The sequence below is a fragment of the Vipera ursinii genome (genome assembly GCF_947247035.1).
Source record: "Vipera ursinii genome assembly, chromosome: 3".
In the NCBI taxonomy this organism is placed as follows: Eukaryota; Metazoa; Chordata; class Lepidosauria; order Squamata; family Viperidae; genus Vipera; species Vipera ursinii.
In genome coordinates this window covers 55,184,663-55,208,639 of record NC_139516.1, presented here as the reverse complement: position 1 = coordinate 55,208,639, position 23,977 = coordinate 55,184,663, and the positions used below count along the sequence as shown (strand labels likewise).

General features: G+C 40.6%; 1 protein-coding gene across 2 annotated transcripts in view; it reads right to left on the bottom strand.

The window, feature by feature from the left end:
- Positions 1-116: 116 nt before the first annotated feature.
- The window catches only part of IPO13 (importin 13), a 72,916-nt gene continuing 49,055 nt past the window's right edge, over positions 117-23,977 (bottom strand). Inside the window, exons 13-20 of one of the 2 annotated variants that reach the window (XM_083358448.1) lie at positions 18,426-18,563; positions 17,934-18,030; positions 16,506-16,558; positions 5,037-5,103; positions 4,876-4,934; positions 4,436-4,525; positions 3,877-4,058; positions 117-2,321 (exon numbers count right to left, since the gene is read on the bottom strand). In XM_083358448.1, coding sequence (XP_083214574.1) covers positions 2,222-2,321; positions 3,877-4,058; positions 4,436-4,525; positions 4,876-4,934; positions 5,037-5,103; positions 16,506-16,558; positions 17,934-18,030; positions 18,426-18,563 — 786 coding nt within the window. In that variant the 3' untranslated portion in view covers positions 117-2,221. The remainder of the gene's footprint in view (positions 2,322-3,876; positions 4,059-4,435; positions 4,526-4,875; positions 4,935-5,036; positions 5,104-16,505; positions 16,559-17,933; positions 18,031-18,425; positions 18,564-23,977) is intronic. The other variant, XM_083358449.1, reaches the window with a different exon arrangement.

Below are 23,977 nucleotides of genomic sequence, written 5' to 3'. Positions count from 1 at the left end.
GCTTAAGGCTGGTTCTGTTCAAGGTAGATTTCAATGTGCATGTGTATTCTGTGCTTCTCAATTTTTCAGGCACCTGTTCAATGTCTCATGTTCATCTAGATCATAAAATTTCTTTGTGTTGTAGACTGAAAGGCTGACATAGCTAAGAAAGCAACAATGCTGAACAACCAGGTAGGCTATAGTCTATAAACCCCACCACAAGGCACACAGTATAGCTGTTATGAAGCTAAGTTTGGATATGGAAATGGAATTCATCATTTGTTCACCAAGTCTTCTTCCTCAAAAATCTGTTTCTTCTCCATGTTCAGAAATGAATCATTCTTTGTAGTATATTACTTATCTATAGTCATGCCATGCCAGAAAGGGGGGAAAAGACCACAAGGATTCATTCTTCCTGCCCTTGAAAGCAGAAATTACTTGCACAGGATTTGCACTTTGCTTCCAAGACTCAGAATAAAAACATCTGCTTATGTTAGAACAATTCTTTCACTGAAGAACTGTAATAGAAGTTAGAACATCCCATTTTCAAGATTTGATGTAGAAGTCTGCATTAGAGAACAATCCTTTTTAAAGAAGTGGGGAGGGAATTAAATAGTACATGAGTCTTCACTTCCAAAGCCATGTTACCTCAAATGTGGTTTTTCCATACCACACATATTTTTGCTCTAGTGAACCATTTTAAAGATGAATTTCCAATAGGCAGAAAAATACTTCCACTGGTTAGAGGAAGAGCTTTGGATCGGATGAGTCCACGATTATTCAGATACCACCAAAACACTAATTTAGCCCCTATCAGTAGTAAAAAGAGTCTCCTAAAAATATGGTCTTTCCACAAGCATGATTTCTTCCAGGATGGGTTCTTCAATCTCTTCCCACTTTACAACATAGTTGATATATCATGGTGTGCAGAATTAACTCTGTTACCATGCTTATTTTATATAAGAACTTAGATGTTCAATTAATTTCCTATTACATCATCCCATAACAGTTTTTCTTTCCCAAAACGTGCTTTTTGTGCTTTTATGCAGAAACATCTGCCAAGTCTACATAAATTCCTTGTACTTTTCACACTGATATTTAGATATTGTTCTTTAGGTAATAGGGGATAAATGTTTTTAAGTTTCATTAATATAGCAAAGATGATTTTGTGTGAATGAACTTCAACCTACCCAGTGCTAGGCATAGGAAAAAGATCAGCAGGAAACCTGAGTTAGGAGTCTGTATCAAATCTGGTTAAACTACGCCCATAGTTGCATGAATATATTGCCACTGAAATAGATCTAGGTTGTAAAGTGGTTTACCTTAATTAATCCCCAATCTTTATGATGTCAAGAATTTCCTATATGAAAAAATTCTTCTGTCTTCATTCCAGCTTTACAGCTCTGTTGCAACCCAGATCCACTGTACATATCAATTGTCAGCAGCAGAGATAACGCAAAGGGTTTTCAAACCATTCATGAAGGCAGCTGCAACTCTTTTCCCTGCAGCAGACCTAGACACTCACAATCACTTACTCATATCTGTGAACAGGCTAATGTATTATAAGACGATGTTCTGCAGAATGTGCAGAGGCAGCAGCAGCAACAACATTTAAAGAGGTAATATAGCATACTTGCCAGCACTCCGAGGAATGTCACAGCCAAAAAAAGATGGTGTTGCCTCTTTGTGATACCTTGTTGGACTCTTAGTATTATTTATTGCACCAATCGCGCTAGGGCAGATCATATTCTTGTAACTGCCTCTGCTACAACTGTACTCCATCCCTGCCCATATTGCCCCTAAAGTATGCCGCTTCCCCAGTACTAGACCAACCACAGCAGCTTAGAAGTAGCCTTAGTGTAATTCAAGGCAGGAGGACCTTCACTTCAATCAGACACAAGCTTCCTCATGCAAGTAAAAGGTAGACTCTTTAGAAATAGACAATATCACAGACATTTCTACAGGAGTGTGCCAAGGGGGAAAGTGGCAATTGGTACACTAGTCCTGCGACTGGCAGGGGACCATCCAGCTCTGCTCCAACCTCTGCTCGACGTCCTTGAGCCTGTTAGCTTTGAATATGCAGAAGGGATTTGGAAACAGCTTGTTCTTGAGAGGAGCAACCAGGGTAGGTTAATTGTAAAGTTATACAATTCTATCAGCTAATTTGGTAGCAGCTTCAGGCGATGGCATAAAACAGATGGCATATCTGTTCATGCTGCAGTCTTTTGCCACACCGGTCTCCTCAGTAGTCTGCTGTGTATTCAGTACCATGCAGTCCTCGACAAAGTAACGTGAACTCCTTTACCATCTCCTTCACGCGTCGTTTGTTCACACGCTCTCTGCTAACACAAAGGAGGGATGATGAAATATCAGCATGTAACACTAAAAGATGATAGACTGTAAAGTTTCAGGACTTGCCAATAAAGAACCAACAGATGGAGCAGTCCATTTAGATACGCTCAGTGCTTTTTTTGTAAAAGAAAAAGGTGCCGGAACTCACACATGTCATACAACCTGCCTTGCCTACCCTACAAGGTTCCATCCAAAAAAGGTGCCGGAACTCCGTTCTGAGCGTTCTATGACAAAAAAAGCCCTGGATACGCTCCAAACAAGTTACTCTTGTTGCCATACTCACTGGAACTTTTTTTTAGGTACAAATGTGGATTAAAAAATACAGGACAGAACTATACACGTTAGTCTAGTCCACAGATTTGTCATGTGTGCTGGCTTCTATTCTTTTAACCCCAGACCCATGCCTGCATAGAGCAGGGAGATCTTGAAGCAAGTTCTATGTGAAAGATCCAATCTGGGTCAGTCACCGGGACCAGGGGTTTAGTCTTCTGAGGTTTTGGACTCATACTGAAGCCCATCCTCAGGGAACTTTTTTTCTACCGGAACGTGCACATTCCAGTAAAGAGAAGTTCCCTCTAGAGGAGCTACAGCACAAGGCCAAAAGCTCAGAAGAATAAACCTCCTGGGACACGTATATTTGCTTTCGTTCACAAGTTCTATGTGCATTAAAAAAATGCAAATAATATTTATAGCCACAGATCCTGATAAAGCAGAATCTATAATGTCTGGAGGGTATTCATATTCAAGCAAAGGTATTACATAATGTCTTTCTGAGTTCTCTGCTTAAGTGGGTAGAATCGAGATATTAAGAAGGGCCAACATGGTGGAACCCCAATCTCCTATAGCCTTTCAGCAAATACTTCAGGAGGGATTATTACACACACACCCTCTACAAGGAGCAATGAAAATTAGACTGAAGAATTGAAGCCTTCTGCTCTTGGACACAAAATATTAACAGAATGCAAGCCACCATTCTAGTGATGTCATCTGGCTCCAGAGCAGGCTTATTTGCAGGCATATAGTGTGAAGCATAAACAGGAACAGTTAAGCTGGGTCACTTTTGAGGGGTCTGTCTGATCTTAGCTAACCAGTAGCTTTTCACTTTGGAAAAGTGGTGGGACACCCCAAAGGAAAAAAAAACATGCACTCCAGCTGGTTTGCCTACAAGTGTAGCCCCATAGGCTATAGAAGACAGAAAAAGGAGAGAAAATAAATTTTCTGTGTACCATTTTTTCTATTGAACTTTATACAAATAACTTGTACACTTTTAGTATATTAAAGTAATATACTATAAGTGCTGTTTCTTTTATAAAATATGAATTAAGTGAATTATTCTTCAGAGACTTAGATGTATCGGGCTAATTAAGGTTTTCATCATCTGGACTTCAACTGAACAATTTACTAAAAGAGAATTTAGGATAAAGCTGTTGAGGATTCAAAGAACTAAGCGCTAGATAGAATGCATGGAATAATATTTATAGAGCCTACTCAAATGAATTATTCCACAATTCTGTCTCTCTGTAAATATGCCAAGAAGAAACTTACCTGAGAATTTGTTGGCTAAAAATGTCCTTTTGCTCAGGGCTGACACGGGTTGATGGAAAGCCATCCTGCTGCATCACTTCCTTGATCCACACACTCAGGTAGCTGAAGCAATGCTTGTTGAGGGCAAAAAGAATCTCAGCAAAATGATCCATCAAATTTCGTGAAGCTTGGCCACCTATACCCTGCAAGGATCGAGCAAATCCAGTCAAATCTTGCAAAAGACTGTACTGCAGGGTGAGCTTTACATTATGTCAGATGAAGATGCCAGTAGATTGCACCAAAGGCCAGGCTGAGTGCTTCGGAATATTTAAGGCCCCAGCCTTAAACAGATTTCAATCCTATGCACACATACTTGGAAATAAGCTCCACTTACTTTAGTGGAATTTATGTGAATGTAACCATGGACAGAATCATGCTGCAGATAATCCTGTAAATGTTCTGATAACATGGAAACTGAATTAATAAAACTAACTGGAGTAAATGCATCTTATGTGTGAGCAGCATGTTTCCCAATTATCCTTTTTCACTGTTCCCAGATTGTGAAAGACACGCTGCTTACCTCAATTACAGCTTGTAGCAACATTTTGCCATTCTCATGTACCACTTGTCCCACAGGTGCAATCTCCCCACAGCGTGGCAGTAATTCAGTCTATAACAAATAAATGGAGAAAAAGGTCTAAGTGGACAAAATATCAGAACAAAAACCACAAATTTCAAACAGGAAATATCCCTCTCCTATAGACGGAATTTAAATAAATACAGTATAATGGGGAGATTGCCATTTTATTTACAAGCCTTAATACAAACATTAAGTACATAAAAAGAGATATCCCCAAGAAGTAATAGCGAAAGCAAGTCCTTTCGTTCAGTTTGGGAGAGGCTCTCACTCTTCAGTCTGAATCTTCTGCTACTCTGTCCCAGTACAACTGCTTTTCATATTATGGTTCTATGGTGCCACTAGCCAAGGATGGATCTACTCTACCAAAGACAAATACTCACAAAAAAGCCACAGGCAGCTTTGACAGTTGGTGCTTCAGGAAACTTCAGAGAGATCACAGCTAGAAGGAAGCAATAAATATTCAGTTTGCGTGATTACAGATTTTTTGGGTAAGTCAAAAAAAAAAAGTAAGCTTTTCTCCCTAAAGCACTTGCCTACTCACCACAATGGAATACTGCTTTGACATCCAGGCTGCTACACATGAACAAATCAGGTTTCCGTTTGAGTGCCTGCAAGGTACACATATATACACAGACAATAAACACAGCTCTGGCAAGCCATGGACAAGCAATTGCCACACAGGAACCATTGGCAAAGGCTTGCATGTGCAACTTACCTGGCCATCAGCTATAAAACACAGTAACCCAGGTATGGGGAAAAAGGGAAATTATTATAAGATGAATGTGTCTTTATAATTCAAGAGCACAGGGGTCCAGGTAAGGAGGAGCCTCTGAAGAAACATGAAATTTAATTATTATCTGGAAAACAGCTTTCTAGTATTCCTACTTTGTTACAAATAATGATATACCCAGGAATAGAAAATCCACTCTAGATAACCAGGATGAGGATTAATTAGATACCAAGTATTTAGGTTTACTTTTTTATAGCTACATCTGCCTAGAAACATATTACGATACCACAGAAAGTAGAAACAAGAACAACGCATAGTCTATCCGCAGTATGGATTGCAATTCCTAGTTCCTGTACTTTTGTCCTGAAGTCTGAGTTATCATGACATTCCTAAGCACAAAGCTTTAGCCAAATAACAAATTCCGTTATCACCTAATCAAATTCTATACAACTGAAGTATAGCGATCACTAAAACGTTACAAATAGTAGGTCTCTTCTATGATGCAGAACAACAGGATTTTCAAGATACCTTTAACAGCAACGAATCTTTCAGCACCATGGACAACAGCTCCAACTCCTGTGCCTGAGTAACTATTGCATTTCTATCTGTAGTACAAATGGATCTGTTGTGTAACCCAGGGCTTTTCAACCTTTTCATCCATTGTACCACTTTTAGGACAAGACAATGTCCGAGTACCACCAGTCGCTCAGCAAGGTGTTAAAAACTTGACCAAAAAAAAAAAAGGGGAAAAAAGATAAAGTACAGGCAGTCCTCGACTTACAACAATTCACTTAGTGACTGTTCAAAGTTACGACGGCACTGAAAAAAGTGACTTATGACCATTTTTCACACTTATGACCGTTGCAGCATCCCCAGGGTCATGTGATTTACATTCGGATGCTTGGCAATCAATTCATATTTATGATGGTCACATTGTTCCAGGCCCATGTGATCGCCTTTTGCAACCTTCTGACAAGCAAAGTTAGTGGGGAAACCAGATTCACTTAACAATCATGTTACTAATTTAATTTCTCTCTCTCCCTTTCTCCCCCTCCCTCTTTCTTTCTCTCCCTCTTTCTCTCTTTCTCTCCCTCTATTTCTCTTTCCCTCTTTCTCCCTTTCTCTCTCTCCCAATTTCCCTCCCTCTTTCTCCTTCTCTCTCTCCCTCTTTCCCTCTCTCTATTTCTCTTTCTCTCCCTTTCTTTCTCCTTCTCTCTCCCTTCCTCTCTCCCTTTATTTCTCTCTCCCTCTATTTCTTTTTCTCCCTCCCTATTTTTCTCCTTCTCTCTCCCTCTCTCTTTCTCTCTCTTTTTCTCTCCCTCTCTCTCTCCCTCCCTCTCTCCCATTGTCTCTTCCTTCTTTCCTTCCTTTCTTCCTTCCCTCCCTCTTTGTCCTTTCCTCCTTCCCTCCCTCCCATTGCAACAGCAACAGCAACACCTCGTATTCGCTCAGAGTCAATGCACGAACACCAACAATGCTGCTGTGGACCGCGGGGCAAGAAGGCGCCCTTCACACGGGAGGGATGGAAGATGCACCAAAGCACCCTTCACCCCGCTCGCCTTCTGCAGACAGGGCCGAAGTCCTGGGTGGGGGGGAGATCCGGGGCTGAGGCGCACTCAGGGAAGCGCACGCTAGCAACTCACAACCAGCTCCTCTTGGGGGACAGAGGCACAAAGCTGGCCAGACAGGGCTCGGAGCGGTTGACTGTCCCGGACTACAGCTGCACTTCCACCTTTCCCAGAGTGGCCCCCACAGTGGAGCACAGCGCAGTGCAGGGCACCAGCATGCCCCACTGCCGCAGAAGCGGCCCGCTGGAGCAGCCCCGACAGGCCGTCCCAGAGCCTCCCGCTGCTGGAAACCTGCGGCGGCAGCATAGCAGGGCTTGCAAAAAGCGGGGCAGGTGGCGGTGGCTGTTCCCAGCGCCAACTAAGGGCAAGCAGGGCAAGGCCGCTCCTGCTCAAAAGCCAGGATTCAGCGGCCGGCGAGCCGCTCGCGCGAGGCTCTCCCAGGGCTGGCGGGCTGAATGGGGACCAGCTGCTCCCTCTCCACGCTAGAGCAGCACCCGCAGAGGCAGCGCTCCGGCCCAGCTTTCTCTTGCAGAAAGCAAGCTGAAACTGAGCGAGGGAGATTGCCAGGAACGCGATTCGGCCGATCCCGCGCTGCTGCAATCTCCCTCGCTCGGTTTCAGCTTGCTTTCTCTTGCAGCAAGGCAAGCTGAAACCGAGCAAGGGAGACTGCAGCAGTGCAAGATTGGCGTTTTTCAGCATGCACCGATTTGCGCTCCTGGCAATCTCCCTCGCTTTCCACTTGCGGAGGTCAGGGCTGGCCATACGGATCAGCTGGCGATTCCATACGGCTGGCCCTGACCTCCGCCAATGGGCTCCAGTTGGCGGAGGTCAGGGCCAGCTGTACGGAGTTGCCAACAATGTGTGGGGGGAGGGAGTCGGGCGCGTTTTTCCCTCCACCCCCGCGTTCTGTTGCCTTCACCTGCCATGGTGCGCATCAGGAAAACAAATGTGGGCCTCGATTCCCACCTGCTGCCACAGGAGGAATCCTCGGGTAGGGTGCGCACCGTCTGGCTGCTTTGCTTTCCCCTTTGCATTGCACATCGGGAAGAGGAGAGGGGGAAATCTTTTGAGCCCCGGGAGGGAGGCAGTGTGAGGGCCTTGAGGGGTATCGCAAGCTTACGGGGGGGGGAAGAAGATGGACGCGAGTGGACGCAAACACCTACCTGCCGAGGGAGTGGATGGCTCTGTCCCCTTCAGGCTCGCACTAGCTTCTGGGGGAAGGACAACATGGTTGCTGCACAATGAGTCCCAGGGGAGGGTGGGGCCTCACTCTGCGCCTACGCTCTTCGCACGGCATGGTAGGTTTCTGCAGCAGCATGTTTTCCGGCAGCAAGTAAGCTGGGAAGGGGCAGGGGGGAGGCGGGGGGGAGGAAGGCGATGCCGTGTACCACCAGCCAGGTGCTTGTGTACCACCAGTGGTACGCGTACCACCAGTTGAAAAGCCCTGGTCTAACCACGTTGTTAGGCAGGTTTTCTATCATTTAAATACTACAAATGCTGTTGCACAATGAACAGCAATTGGATTTCTAAGATAATATTTTTAACTGCAATGACTTGTTTTTTTATACCTTTGTGTTCTATTCTTCTTGCTCTCTTTATTTCACTTACAAACAAAAGCAATCAGATTAGTCATGTTCCTTTTCCTGATGAAAGAAACAAACTATTTTACTCTCATTTGTTTTAAGCATTCTTTTAACCTCCTTGGTGTTAACTTATAGACTTTGTAACAATTTTACATTGCTAAAACTATTTTAAAAGTTTTATGAATTTCAACAGTATATTGTGCCATTACTTTACTAGAAAAAGTCTGCTTTCTTACCATATGCACACAAGTTTTTATACATACATTCATAGGTAAAGGTAAAGGTTCCCCCGCACATGCGTGCTAGTCGTTTCCGACTCTAGGGGCCGGTGCTCATCTCCGTTTCATAGCCGAAGAGCCAGCGCTTGTCCGAGGACGTCTCCGTGGTCATGTGGCCAGCATGACTAGACGCCAAAGGCGCACGGAACGCTGTTACCTTCCCACCGGAGTGGTCCCTATTTGTCTACTTGCATTTTTACGTGCTTTCGAACTGCTAGGTTGGCAGAAGCTGGGACGAGTAACAGGCGCTCACTCTGCTACGCGGCACTCGGGATTCGACCCGCCAAACTGCCGACCTTCCGATCGACAAGTTCAGCGTCCTAACCCACTGAGCCACCGCGTCCCTTACATACATTCATACATACATACATATCTTATAGCAACGTTAAATGAAAAGTAAGTATGTTGAATCATATCTGGCCCTTACAACACAGAAAGCTATGCCAAATAGAGAATGAAATACATCTCTGTCACAATATACTCTTGTAAATTTTTATATTCAAAGAAAAACAAGCAAAATGGTAAAACAGTTAATTTCTATGAACACCAAATAAGTTTCATGAAATTACATCACCAGACATGTTTTTTATTGGCCTTCAACTCAGTCTTCACTCCTGGCAGCTACATGGAAAGCCCTTACAGTTTTGTAGGCAGAAATTCAGAAATTGTTTGTTGTTACCTTCTTCCTAGGGCTCAGAGGGAATGACTAGTATAAGTTTGTCCAGAAAGTTCTTTGCTGGTTCTTAACATTTTACACTTTTAGATTAATTCTTTATCTGAACTGCCCTTGAAATTAAATATATATATATATATAATTGTATGTCCAAACTAAGATGTAGAAGCCTATTTGAAGGACTTGTGATTTAAAGTTTTGATATTTTAAGTATGTATGTATGCAACCTTTTGTATTCCAGATATTTTTAAGCCACCCCTATGGCCAACAGTAAATATCTATGAAAATTAGAAGTCAGAAGATTAGAGAGGTACCTGGTTGCCTACTCTGTTTTGAATAATTAAAGTTGATACAGCTTCCCAATTTCAGGAGAACCAACTGCCAATCATATCAAACTTAGGATCATCATTTAATTTAATATTAATAATATTAATAAATCCTAAGGCAAATCAGCCTTATTGGATTATCTTTAAATTGGGACTAATGAAAAGAGAGTTGTGGTTAATTATATTCCAATACCGTATTCTAGTTCAGAACAGTATGGTGGCCTAGAGGTGGAGCTTTGTGAGTTCCATCCTGGGTAGCGACAGATATTTTTCTCTCTGGATGCAAAGAGAAAATATCTGCTGTGAGCTTTGCATAGGCATCAGGAAGGGCATCCAGCCAGTAAATGCATTCAGTCGCCCCCAACTCCACCCCGATACAAGGGATTACAAGGTCGTAAAAGAAAACAGTATTCTAGTTCAGTTGGTTGGAAAGGCAATAAAATTAGTTTGTCAATCTCTTTATTCTAGAGAACTGACAATTCTGCTAGGTATAAACATTTCAATCTCCCAATGATGGCTTCTAATGAAATTCATGCCAGAAGTTTTCACTGCAAATAGATCAAATGTTCTCCTGGGCTAGTAAGGCAATCTACCCAGGGTATTTTAATTTAATGTGACTTAAGAGAACATGCTTGAAAAGGGGCCACTAGCTGAGTAGAGCAGGGGTCCCCAACTCCCGGTCCATGACCGGCACCAGTCCACGGCATGCCAGAAACCAGTCTGTGCAAACAATCTGCAAGATGCAGGCAGCACACAAAACCACACCCCCTCCAGTCCACAAAAAACCTTTCTCCATGGAACCGGTACCTGATGCCCAAAAGGTTGGGGACCTCTGGTGTAGAGTGTAAAAAACAGCATGTAAAAAACAGTAGAGTGTAAAAAACAGTGTAAAAAACAGGCTTGTTAAATTAGGTGTTTTGTCCATAAACAGACTATAAAAAAATATAAGAAAGGTTTAATGTGTTCTTATTACAGTATATTCTTGCCTGTTTTAGAGAGTCATCAAATTCCAGGAAATGCTTTTTTAACTTAAACCATTCTTAAAAATCTCATCTATAATTCAAAAACATAGATGATTAATACTTTCAGAATTTTTTATAATATACTTAGATTGATAATAAATACATAAATAAAACGAATAACACTTTTTCATATTTCTCCAGTCTGTTTCACTTACATCACCAATTAAAGTCCTACTTCATGTGACACAAATATAAAACATCAGTCATCCTAAATATTTGTAGGGTTCTTTCATTTATGTCATATATATTTTAGTGTTTTTCACGGGGCAATCTGTCAGATTCCATTGATACATTTAAGTTTGTGACCCAAACAATTTTTATCAAACTGCTTGGAAGATGGAGATTTTTATCTACTGACTGGTAAATGTATTTTATTTATTGTCCTTTTGAGCTCACGTGTAGATCTGCCAGATCAGAAGACAAAGCATAAAGTTAATAATTACTTAATCTGTTTTCTTCAAGAAATTATCAGATATTTAAGCTGTATGGAGAGTTACAGGAATGTAAGTTATCTCATGATGCACTAAGTGAGAATCTAGTCTCACATTTATTTCCACTATAACATAAAATTATCTGAACAAAATTGAAATGTTGCTTTTATTTGTATGCAGGAATGAATTTTTGCAAGAAAATGCAGGCACCTTACTAGACTTTATTAATCTGGTTTCTTCAAGGGCACAATCAAAACCACTATGCAGACATGAAAAGAATCTACTCCACATGCATTTTTAAAGGATTTCTTAAAGAAGCCTGATATGCTGTTTAATAACTTCCCGGTCTTTGAAGGAATCTGTTTTTTGTTAGAATCTTATTGATGTCTTATGACTTATTCAGAATGAAATGTCTATTCTGCAGATTGATTGATATCCTACGAAGTTAAATCTGGGAGTCTAGAATAATGTGTTATAGGCATTGTAAATTGAATTAGCCAGCAAAAGAACAGCTGATATGCAATCAATTCTGCTGAAGAGTCCTCTCTAAAACAGGCAGCGAATAAAGCTATCATGAAATGTTGCTGACTAGGATGAGGGAGGACCCCTATAATATGCTTTGTTCTTTTTTTCCTTTTTGATACCAATAAATGTTGCTATGGAAAAATCAGTATCTTCTATACTGCAGCAGGACATGATATACAGTATAATCTAGGAAAAAATACATACAATGACTGTTAGAGAAACCAAAGATTTGATTACTTATATTGATTTAGTGCTCTACACCACAGTCCCCCATCCTTTCTGGCTTTGTGAACCGGTGGCAGGGAGGGGGGTGTTTCCACATGAGCAGCTGGCAAGCACATGCAGTTCCATTTGCGCAAGTGGTGTGCACACGCGCTGGCTGCTCATGCAAATGGAGCGCACTCGCACAAGTTCACCCACTGCTTGCACAACTAGGAATGTATGTGCATGCGCCATTTCCATGGCCTGGTTGCAAATAGCTCACAGCCCACTAGTGGGCTGCAGCCCAGAGTTTCAGGACTCCTGCTCTACACCTTCTTGGGAAAAGTGGATACTTGAAAAATTGCCAGAACAGACAGAAAGACAGACTTTCAAAAAGCATGGTCATACTGTATTAGAGCTGAAGCAAATTAGCTTCCAAAGGCTCTCTATAAAATTATTGTTAAATATTGTCTGTACACTCACTGAATACCTTTATTCGTTATTTAGCATCGGGATGATAAGCATATGATTACAGAAATTGTTATTTCCGCTATGAAAAGCATAAGGGACATAAAGAAGGCATTGGGCCCCAGAACAGAAGAAGACAGGTATACCAAAGGCTCTGAATTGTAGAATGTAGTACACCAATGTACAGCAGTCCTTGACTTACAACCATTCGTTTAATGACTGTTCAAAGTTACATCACTGAAAAAAGTGACTTATGACCATTTTTCACATTTTTCACACATTGCATCATTCCTGTAGTCATATGATCAGAATCCAAACGCTTGGCAACTGGTTCATATTTATGATGGTTGGGGTGTCCCGGGGTCATGTGATAATCTTTTGCGACTGTCTGACAAGTAAAATCAACGGAAAGGGCCAGATTCACTTAACAACCGTGCTACTACCTTAATAATTGCAGTGATTCTCTTAACAACTGTGGCAAGAAGGCTCATAAAATGGGTCAAAACTCACCTAACAAACATCTCACTTAGCAACAGAAATTTTGAGCTCAACTGTGATCATAAATTGAGGACTATATGTATCTTTCGTTAGTGCTGAAACAAACTAGTGAGCAATAGTAAGCAGTACTACAGTAACTATGTCAACAAAACCCAATAAATCTTTTTCTAATGTCAGTGTCTCATAAATTTTCTAGTGCTAAAAACTGTACTCAGATAGTAAGACAATGGGGGAGGAAACGCATATGTTGATACAATACAATACAAATACTATAGTATGGAATAAGAGCTCAATCCATTCGAATTTTAAAACTTTTCAACATAGATCTAGTTAAATAATCCAGGCCTTTTCAAGCTTTTCACAGATTGTACCACTTTTAGGACACGACAATATTCGTGACAATACCAGTGCTTAGCAAGGTGTCAAAAACTTGATGACTAAAAAAAGTGGGGAAGGATTTGGATCTTTACTGGTTAAATTCATTTGTTGTTAGAGAAATGGTTAGTTTATAATATTATGGAATAACAAGAAATTAGGTTCAATGTTAATGCTTTCTTGTACTGCAACAGGAAGTAGAAGTCAATGCCTTTCCATTTTCCCTTGTCCCCCTCACTTTTCCCTTTTTCTCTCACCCTGTGCTCACAAAAGCCCCCCCGTCTCACCCTTTGTATGGCAAAAGCCTCTCGCTTACTCTCTCACTCACTCACTCTTTGCTTGCAAAAGCCTCTCACTCGCTCTCTCACTCACACTTTGCTCATAAAAGCCTCTGGCTCGCTCGCGTTCTCTCACTCACTCTTTGCTTGCAAAAGCCTCTCACTTGCTCGCTCACTTACTCACTCTTTGCTCACAAGCCTCTCTCTCTCTTTCACACACACACACACACACTTTGCTCGCAAAGGCCGCTCTCTCTCTCCTCACCAGTTTTGCTAACAAAAGCCTCTTCTCTCTCTTTCTCGGTTTTTTTTTTCTCTCCCTCTCCCGCCAAAACCTGCTCCTTTTATAGGTACTCCTCTCTCTGCCCTCCTCCTCCTTTTCTCTTCTGGGTGTGCCAGAAGCTCCAATCAGCATGTAGCCAAGCGCACAGATCCTGGGGCTTCTGCTGAACCCTGCAGCTCCAGCTGATCTCCTCCAGGCCTGTGCAGTTCCGCTTGAGCTTGCTCCCTCCATTACCCTTGACTAGGGTTCGCCTACCACCTGCCAGGTGCTAAAGTACTACCAGTGGTACGCGTACCACCGGTTGAAAAGCCCTGAAATCATCATCTCTCCTAGAATTCTTAGTTTCAGAAAACAATATTTTGAAACTTTGAGATCCCATTTTCTTCAGCCCCTATCATTTTTGCTTTTAAGGAGCTTCTTGTTACATCTTGTGGCAGGATGTAGGTAGAGGCAGCCTGAATATTAAGATTCTGGAGTTGTTCTCTGCTTAGCTGAAACAGTTCTGAGATACTGTGAGACTCTCCGTTGGTGAAATTGGACTAGGTAGGGTTTTTTTTCCTATTGCTTTCCCCTAGACCAGGGGTCAGCAACCTGAAACAGTGAAAGAGCCACTCGGAACCGGTTCCCTCCCAAAAGGAAAAACTGGGAGCCGCAAAAAATGTATGCACATGTGCGCACATGCGTGTACATGTGCAGAACAGGGTTTGACTGGAGAGTGGAGCCAAGGCGAGATATGCACCTACCCTGCATATTTGAATTGATTGGTTGAGGTACAAAAACTATCCATATGGTGTAGTAACAACAACTTGCACCTAAACATCGGCAAGACGAAAGAGATGGTGTTAGACTTCCGGAGAAAAAAGGAGGAACCTGCCCCACTTTACATTGGGGAGGACTGTGTAGAGAGAGTTTTCTCCTTTAAATTTCTGGGAGTCTACCTCTGTGAAGATCTGACCTGGAAAGTTAACACAACCCAGGTGGCTAGAAAGGCCCAACAGAGGCTTCACTTTCTTAGGATCTTGCGGAAGAACAGGGTAGAACAACAGCTAATGACCCTCTTTTACCGGTCTACCATAGAGAGTGTCCTCTCGTATGGTATTGTGGTTTGGTATGCTGGTCTGACAGCCGCGGATAGGAAAGTATTACAGAGGGTAGTGAGCACAGCACAAGACATTGTGGGCTGTCCCCTGACACCACTGGATGACATTACCAGGGCTCGTTGCCTTGGAAGAGTGAGGAAGATTCTCAGGGATGACTCACACCCTGGACGGTATCTCTTTACTCTCCTACCATCCGGTAGGAGATATAGGAATATAGCCAGCCGTACCAACAGGCTGAAAAATAGCTTTTATCCGTGGGCTGTTAGGCTTTTAAATGGGACATAATCTTATGCAGAATTGACTTGGGAGGCCGGTGTGTGGTGTAGTTGGTTCACATAGTGTGGTGGGATGGAGGGTTTGTTGTCACTGTGTGTTGGGGGGAGAGAGCACGGGGGTAGGCTCAGCTAATCTCAATGTACACATGTTGTACTTTGACAATAAAGGTTTATTTATTTATTTATTTCTCTTAGTCTGTTGGGGTTAAGCCCTCAGTATCTCCCAAGACAACAATATTCTTTCAAACCTATGCCAAGAACAGAGTCATCATAGGGTTACATGTACAGACTATCAGCTGATTTCACTGTTTGTGCTTAAATGCAAACGAGCAGATAATACCTCCTCAACCAGGTGAAGAAAAAGCATTTTTAAGAAGGTGACACCCTGATTCTTAAAGTATTGTTAAAATTCATAGTTTTCTGAGATCTTTAGTTTTGCAGAAACAAAAAAAAATGTGAGATGTATTTGCATTATGGCTGCAAGCTTTAAAATCTGTCACAAGGGGGTGCTGGGTGCTAAAACGCTTTCCACATCACAGCCTACAAATAACTTATCGAGCAAAAGAATGAATCAGAGCCAGGAGGAGAGCATCTTGCTGTAGTCAGGTGAACCAGATGATATCAAAGATCATGCCCTTCCCTGCGTCATTGATTTGTAGTGCTGCAGCTGATTTCCAGTAAAGGTATTGCTCATCCAAGCCAAAAGCAGTTCACAGTCCACTTATTCCCAAGCTGAATTATCCCAGCAGTACCTCACTGCTCACTGCATTGTACATTACATCATTACAACAACGATTGAGACAAGATGGCATGAAAATTCATGATCTGGGGGTGGAGGGGGGAACAACAACACCCAACCTAGGAAATCTCAACAAGAGTGAAGAAGGATGGAGCACCAAAAGACTTTGAAAGCACTTAAGACAAATCGAGTTTGTTATTTCCTGTTACTCACATTAGATCAGGTTTCTCTCCTAGGAGTTTAGAGGTAACCCACCATATCACTGAGTTCTACCCAACAACTGGAGATTCTGGATTTGTTAAGAGCTCAGAATCAGTAGAGCCAAAACGTCCAAACATATACAAAATGGATTTTTAAAGTTTTTGAACTGCATTCGCCATTTTCCAAAGGTTCCTCCTGTTTCAGGTCACAGCACATGACCTGACCCAAATCCAATCTAGAAGTCTTGTTGCATTTCTACGTAGAGAAGAAGGGACAAACTTATACCTAGGGAAAGGGATAATGTTTTGTTTTCAACTTCCACGGAAACAGATGAGAAACTCGATATTCAACTAAAAGGAAAAACGTTGTCAACAGAAAGCTAAAATAGGTTTAAATTGAATTAAAAAAGAGAAAGAGAGAGAACAGAAAGTGAATGAATAAGAAACTAAAACACACCTGTGCCAGGAGTTGCATAAATGAATCAACAATATCAGGATGATCCCTGGGCCCTAAAAATATAATAAAGATGTAACTGAAGAGAAAAATCATACAAACAGCAACTTAACATCATATAGTTATGTGATACAGAAAGAATTTACAAGTGAAAACAGGAGTAAGGGAAGGGTTGGGGTGGGGGGAGGGTGCAACAGGGTGGGCTGGAGAGGGCAGGCACATGAGCAGCTTGAAGCAAGTTAAAGAAACAAAACATACAAAAATCATGGAGCTTGGAAACCCAAGAACAGAAAGAAAGTGCAAAGGAATAGGCATGTCGCCCGGATTCCCCTGCCAAGCACCAGGGATAAGAAGGGGAAACTGACCGCATCCTAGCAGGGAAGAAAAAGAGAAACAGGGACTAACTGGACACCAACTTCTTTTAGAGAACTCGCATATTTGCACTGGATACTTATCTTTAAAAAAAACTTGGTCCCTGAAAATAATTCTAGAGTATACTGACAAATCCAATATTGATGTGAGTGAATAAAAGTTCTAGAATCCATTTGAACTCTAATGGCCATCCCAACACACTATGTTCCTTTCACGCTTGTCAAAACGTTCACTTGACTGGGAAGTATGAAACTTGGCAATATTTTTAACAGGGAAAGACCAGCGTGGCTGCTGATAACCTCTCTTCTTTGCAGCATCATGCACCATGAGACTCAATCTTCCTCTGTGTTGATGCCACAGTTCTGCCTAATGAAACCAGGCATTAATAGGTGATCACTCAAATACCGATTCCAAGTTCCAAGTTCTAACCGACCACCAGGGAGGGGATGGGACCAGATACCCTAATAACCGTGCTACTGCATGTTGGTTTTATTGGAGTTATTTACATAGTCTAAGCTTATCCCTTCAATTAGGGACAACTTAATGGCAGTATGGCAGTTCCGCAGAAGCAAAAGGCAAACCCAACACTTGCTAGGAAATCAGCAGAGCTCTGAGAGAAAACCTGTAAGCAGAAGGACAGGGGAGTTGTGGTGCAGAACTTTCAAAACAAACTGGGCCACAGGAACAGAGAGATGTGAGTACAACCGACTGTTCTGGTTATGCTGAACTAAACAGCAACACACTCCATAGCAGGTCTTATTCAAAGCCAACCATTATGCGAACAAGACTACTAACTCGACTTTCTACTAAAATTGAGAATCTGACAACCAAAGGGCACATATTCAGGGAGAAACAAGCTAATAAATTTGATTCTCATTACTCAGGATATAATGTCTAAACCCCACTGGAGTTCACTCAGCAGGGCCTATTATCTGTTCCTATTAGCATGGGAACTGTGACTATCTGCAATCCTACAGGCTAATCTGAACATTTTCACTTACAAAGAACTGTTACCAATGCAACTGCTTCACAGGAATGGGGGTTCCAAGAGATACATACCTTGCTGAAAGAGTGTTAATGTAACTGATGTGACAAGTAGAAAGAGTGCCTTGATCGGTGGGAAGTGGGCAGGCTCATGGGCAAAAATGTGAACTAGCTGAGGATATAAGAGAACACAGAAATTGAACAGTTATGATATTCTCCATTCTATTTCGCATTCCTAAACCAACTTTTTTCCAACTCCCCCCCCCCACTTACTCATAGTTGGACCAACTAATTATTTAAGTATCAGCAAAAGCTTTAGTATTAACATACCGAAGGAAGCGAGAAATTATATAGTTCAGGGACATTGCAGTTTTTCAACTGTTTTGTCCATACAGACACAAACAATCCATTTGCTATGAGCTAACAGAGAAAAATATTTCATTTTTGTAAAATTCTTTTATCAAAGGAAAAGCCAAGGGCAGCAGACGGCAGAAAAACTGCTCAACAAGTATTAGTTTCCTTTCTGAATTTAGTATTTACCAGAGATTAATGTGCTAAAAAACCTACCTGCCTGGTGAGGTCAATAGCAGACGCCTGAGGAATAGTGCTATACATCTGTCCCAGCATCTCACACAGTTGAGGTACCATGGGTGCAAAATCATCGAGAAGAGTCTTCACAGATTTTTCAAAAATGGAGCACACAGACTGTGGGGATAAGAGGCCGTGTCAAGGGAAAACTGAGTCCAGGGAATACCTTTTTCCCCTCAACCAAGGAGTTATTTGTTTTGTATTCTATTCTTTCTTGAATAAATTTGAGGCAGCATAATTTTTTTGTATTTTATCCTTTGAGATAGTGTAGACTGAACGAGGCTTGTTGTTTTCATCCAGAAAAGCTTCATGATTAAACAAAGACTAATCTTTGGCTGTCCATTTTTTTTTAAAAAAAATAACATTCTATCTGGCTCACATCAGCTACTATTCCAATATTATCATCTTTTCACTTTTACAATCCTCCTGCTGTTTAAAAAGTTGGTTTTCGTGCATAGAAGTGAAGACATTTCTGATGTGATCTGAAGTCAGCATGCCTATATTTCAGTTAGAAATTGTGATATGCGTGTAACACTTGGGGGTACTGTAGGAAAGCCTACTGTTCTCCAAACAATTTAAAGAGTTTCTATTTAGCGGTAAATGAAATATCTTATCAACACCACTATGTATCACATTATTTTCTCAGGCAGCCATATTTACAGAATAAATAGCTTAAATATTCAGGCCTTCGGACTTCTTAGCTGCACCCTTGTTTTCAGCCCAACATTTATTTGTACATAAACTGCAGTTTTAAGTTTTGGTATTAAACTTTCCATCTCAAGCATATTGCAAGTGAATGGCTATGGAAGCGGTGGTAACAGGAAAGATTTAGTTTCTGGTATCCATGGTTTTTGCTACGTACATGGCAGATTTCTTGCAGAAGATGGCATACACCTTGTAAGATCACATTTGGGCAGCTATATAAATATGCTAAACAAACAAACAAACAAACAAAAGGCTTAATGAAACAATTTGACCAAAATTTGGTTATAGGGCTTCATAATGAATTTCATGTGGACTAAAATCCAGAAGTAAGGATCATAGAATAAGCAAGGATCTTGCTATAGAAAATTATAATAAAGAGGCCATTGAAGCACTGAATGAAAATCAAAAAGAGCATCGGTTCATGAAGTTTATGGCCTCTTTAGTCAATTGACTAATTTTTATATGTGAAATAAACAAGATGAACAAACTATTCACATAGGAAGGCAAATAAGATACAATAGATATGACAAAGACACTGTGGGAGAGTCCCAGGAATGAAATCTAGCGATTGAAATATAAAATTTGTTCAATAGGAATAGAAGCAATAGAAAAAGTTGCATTATATGTTAAAAGTAATGACTCCTGTTCAGAAACCCAAGTGAGCACTTTAAACCCGCTTAGCACTTTAAAGAGCATCTATGGTAAAATAAGCAGAGGAATAAATAAAAGGAACACCGGGGTTGAATTTTTACTATCACAAGTCCCAGCATGGAAAATATGTGAATAATATCTTCCAAAAACAAATTGCAAATCTTTCACAGACATGACAAAGTAATTTTAGGGACTTATTACCTAATTTATTGTTACCTAATTTGGACTTAATACCTAATTTGGAGAATTCCACCAAGCCTAGACATTTCAGGAAATTCCTGATCTGTTTTGTTGACAATCTTCTCCTTCAGAGATAGGGGAAGGCACAAGAAGTTTGGCCACCCTTGACATAACAATAGCACTTAAGACTTATATACCGCTTCACAGTGCTTTACAGCCTTCTCTAAGCAGTTTACAGAGCATATTGTCCCCAACAATCTGAGTCTTCATTTTACTGACCTCAGAAGGATGGAAGGCTGAGTCAACCTTGAGTTGGTGAGAATCGAACTGCCAAACTGCTCTCAGCTGGCAGTCAGTAGAATTAGCCTGCAGTGCTGCATTCTAACCACTGCACCACCACAGTTCATGATACAATTGTTTCATTTAGAAAATAAAAAACTGAATTCCAAGGTAAAAGATGAAAAATATCTAACTTGGTAGCAGTGCTTGCAGGGAAATAAAAACAGTAGCTGACTGCAATATCAATATGAGCCAATAACATTAGGTAAAGGTAATGGTTCCCCCGCACATGCGTGCTAGTTGTTTCCAACTCTAGGGGCCGGTGCTCATCTCCGTTTCAAAGCCGAAGAGCCAGCGCTTGTCTGAGGACGTCTCCGTGGTCATGTGGCCGGCATGACTAGATGCCAAAGGCTCACGGAACGCTGTTACCTTCCCACCGTAGTGGTCCCTATTTTTCTACTTGCATTTTTACATGCTTTCGAACTGCTAAGTTGGCAGAAGATGGGACGAGTAACAAGCATTCACTCTGTTACGCGGCACTTGGGATTTGACCTGCCAAACTGCCGACCTTCTGATCGACAAGCTCAGCGTCCTAACCCACTGAGCCACCGCGTCCCTAATAACATTATATCAATGCAAAAAAAAAGGCAAATGCACTTTTTAGGCTGCATCAACAGAAGCAATGTTTCCAAATCAATAGAAGGGTTGTTTGCAATGATTTTGTACTGGTCAAATCCCACTTTGAACTGTATGGCCAATTCTGGGCTGCACGTATTTGGAAAGATTCAAATAAATTAGAATAGGTGCAGAAAAAGACAATGAAAATTATTATAAGATTACTCTTGAGTAGAGAAGACTAAGGATTAAATGATAGCACTCTTTGTACTCTTCAAATATCTGAAATGATGTCTCACATATATATTTACTATTGTCCCAGAATGTAGGTCATAAAATAATGGACAAACACAGATTCTTACTGACTTTTACAAAAGTCAGTAAGAGCAGTTCAACGCTGCAACCCACAGAATAAACCATGCCTCCATTCATTGGATGTCTACCAATATAGATGAAATACCTCTTTTCCAGAAATACTTATTTCAGATTTTTACACTGAACAATGGATTAAACTTTTCAATTCTATATTCAGTCATTCTTAAAAATGCAAAGAACCTCATTCATATCGAGCCAAAACTAGCAATATAATTTTATTAGGGAAATGGTTGAGAATTTAGTGTGAACAGCTTTTGATTTGTCCTGCGGATATATCAAACAGAAATTTCAGCCATATGAAAGCTTATTCTCAAGTTTGTACTGATTATTCCTCTCTTCCTTTTTAAATAAGCAAAACAAGCAAAAGGTAAATAAGATAAAAGATAAATAAGCAAAAGATAAAGCAAGAAAAAAAACATAACCAGAAAGGAATTTAAACAGTTTCCAGCACTCATTTGTCTCATACTAAATATTACAAAGGAATAGCCCTAGGCACATGGTTATAGCAGGTGGTTGCCAATCTCCTGTTACAAATTTTGTGTGTGTGTGTGTGTGTTTGTGTGTATGTATGTATATATATATGTATGTATATGTATATCCTTCCTTCCTTCCTTCCTTCCTTCCTTCCTTCCTTCCTTCCTTCCTTCCTTCCTTTCATGGTATTTGCTACAAACATTCCTAACTCTTTACAGGCTGGATATATTTCTCAGTTCTCTACATGAAATACTGTAGTGGCCAAAATTGTGGAAATCTTTTGGGAAGAGTGTATTTTTGAAATTTGATGGCTAATAACACTTTTTTTGGAGTAGTACCATAAAAGTATATATGAATGGAAAGATAATTTAATCAAGAATGTAATGCAACATAGTTTGTTCAATTATCTGTACTGTATTCTCTGAAAAGTTATAGCCAAATAACCAGAAAAAGGAAGCACAACTTGCTTAGGTTGATATCAGGTAGCTCTCCTTCATCTGATTGTAGCCAATGAGCATGAGTGTTTAGAGAGCCAATCAGGTGTCATTTTGTTTTGGCAATGAGCCAATCAGATCACAGTTGGATTCAGTAATTGATGTAATATATTGAAGCTGAGAGGACATTTGTCAGTGTGTTATGTGATCGCTTATCAAGTTGGTTGGGGTTTTTTCCCCTTTCATTTAGTGAGCTTGTAAAACGTAATAAATTTTTTTTTTATTAAAAAGTTTTAACATACAATTTTTCCCTTAAAAATCCCCCCTCCCCCTCCCTTCTCCCTACCCCCTTCCTCCCCCCCCCCTCCCCCCCGACTTCCCAGAGCTAAATACAAGGTATATATAAAAAAAACAATCATAAACAACCATATACTACCAACCATAAACTCTAAAATCTATCACTCTCTAACTTATATAGGATAAAACAAACCTTAGTAATATTAAATATATATTAAAAAAAACTAAAATAAAAGAAGAAAAAAAAGAAAAAAGACTTATTCAAATCCTACATGAAACTTCTAACCCTATACTTATTCTAGATGAACTCAATCCATTTTCTCCTTTCCATAATGTAACGTTCTTGCAAATAATCTTTCAAATAGACCGAAACTATCAAAAGTCTTATTGCCATAATTAAATTCAACATCAACTTGGTGCCCAAAACTGTAGCATCTGTAATTATTCCCAACAACACAAAAAAAAGAAAAAAAGTTTCGGACAAAACTTTAACCTCCGTTTAAAAATCTTCTGTATGTTCCACCAAACTTTTATCCAAAAAACCTTAACCATTTTTACAAGTCCACCATATATAAAAATATATTGCGTCTTCATCACCGCACCTCCAACATTTAGGCTAATAATTCAGATACATACTTAGCTTTTTAAAATCTAATTACCATCCATAAAACATTTTATAAAAATTCTCTCCTAAATTTCAAGCTTGTATAAATTTTACATTCCTTTTACATTCCTCACCCAAATCTTTTCCCACCTCCCACTACTTGGCTGTAAGTACGTTGTGAAAGTTCCATAGACTTCTACTGATCTTGTTCTTTTATCTTTTTTGATCGTTTTAAAGCAGCACGCGTCACCCTCTGTTCTCTAGGATCATCCAAAGGAGTTATAACTTGATCTCCTCCAACACCATTCTCCTCTATCTGCCCGTCTTCAGCCTCTTGATGTTCTCCTTCTCCAGATCCCTTTGCAGCTTCCAACAGTGTTAATGGGGTTGCTTTTAAAACATTATTGTAAAAATCACGCGCTTGCATCACAGTAACCAGACGGTACCTTTTACCTTCAAACATCACCATCAGCCCAGCTGGGATCTCCCATCTGAACCTTATATCTCGTTGGTTGAGCTCTTGCACAAGAAATGTAAAATCCTTCCTTCTCCTTAAAATCTTTGGAGGAATTTCTTTTAGAACCAGAACTTCTTGATCAGCAATCACAACTTTAGTATCATAGGCAGCTTGTATAACTTCATCTCTAATTTCCCTTTTTGCAAAATAAACCACCACATCTCTAGGCAACTTTCTCTGTCTAGCAAACCATGAATTCACACGAAACACTTTATCCATGCCTCCTTTTATTTCAGATGCTGGCTGATTCAATACCACTTCGAGAGCCTCAGAAACCAGCTGCTTTAGATCTTCCTTAATATTCTCCTTTAAACCTCTGATTCTAATAGCAAACTGCATCTGGAAATATTGAGCAAGACTCAATTCTCTATCCATTTTGTCTCTTAAATCTTCATTCTCC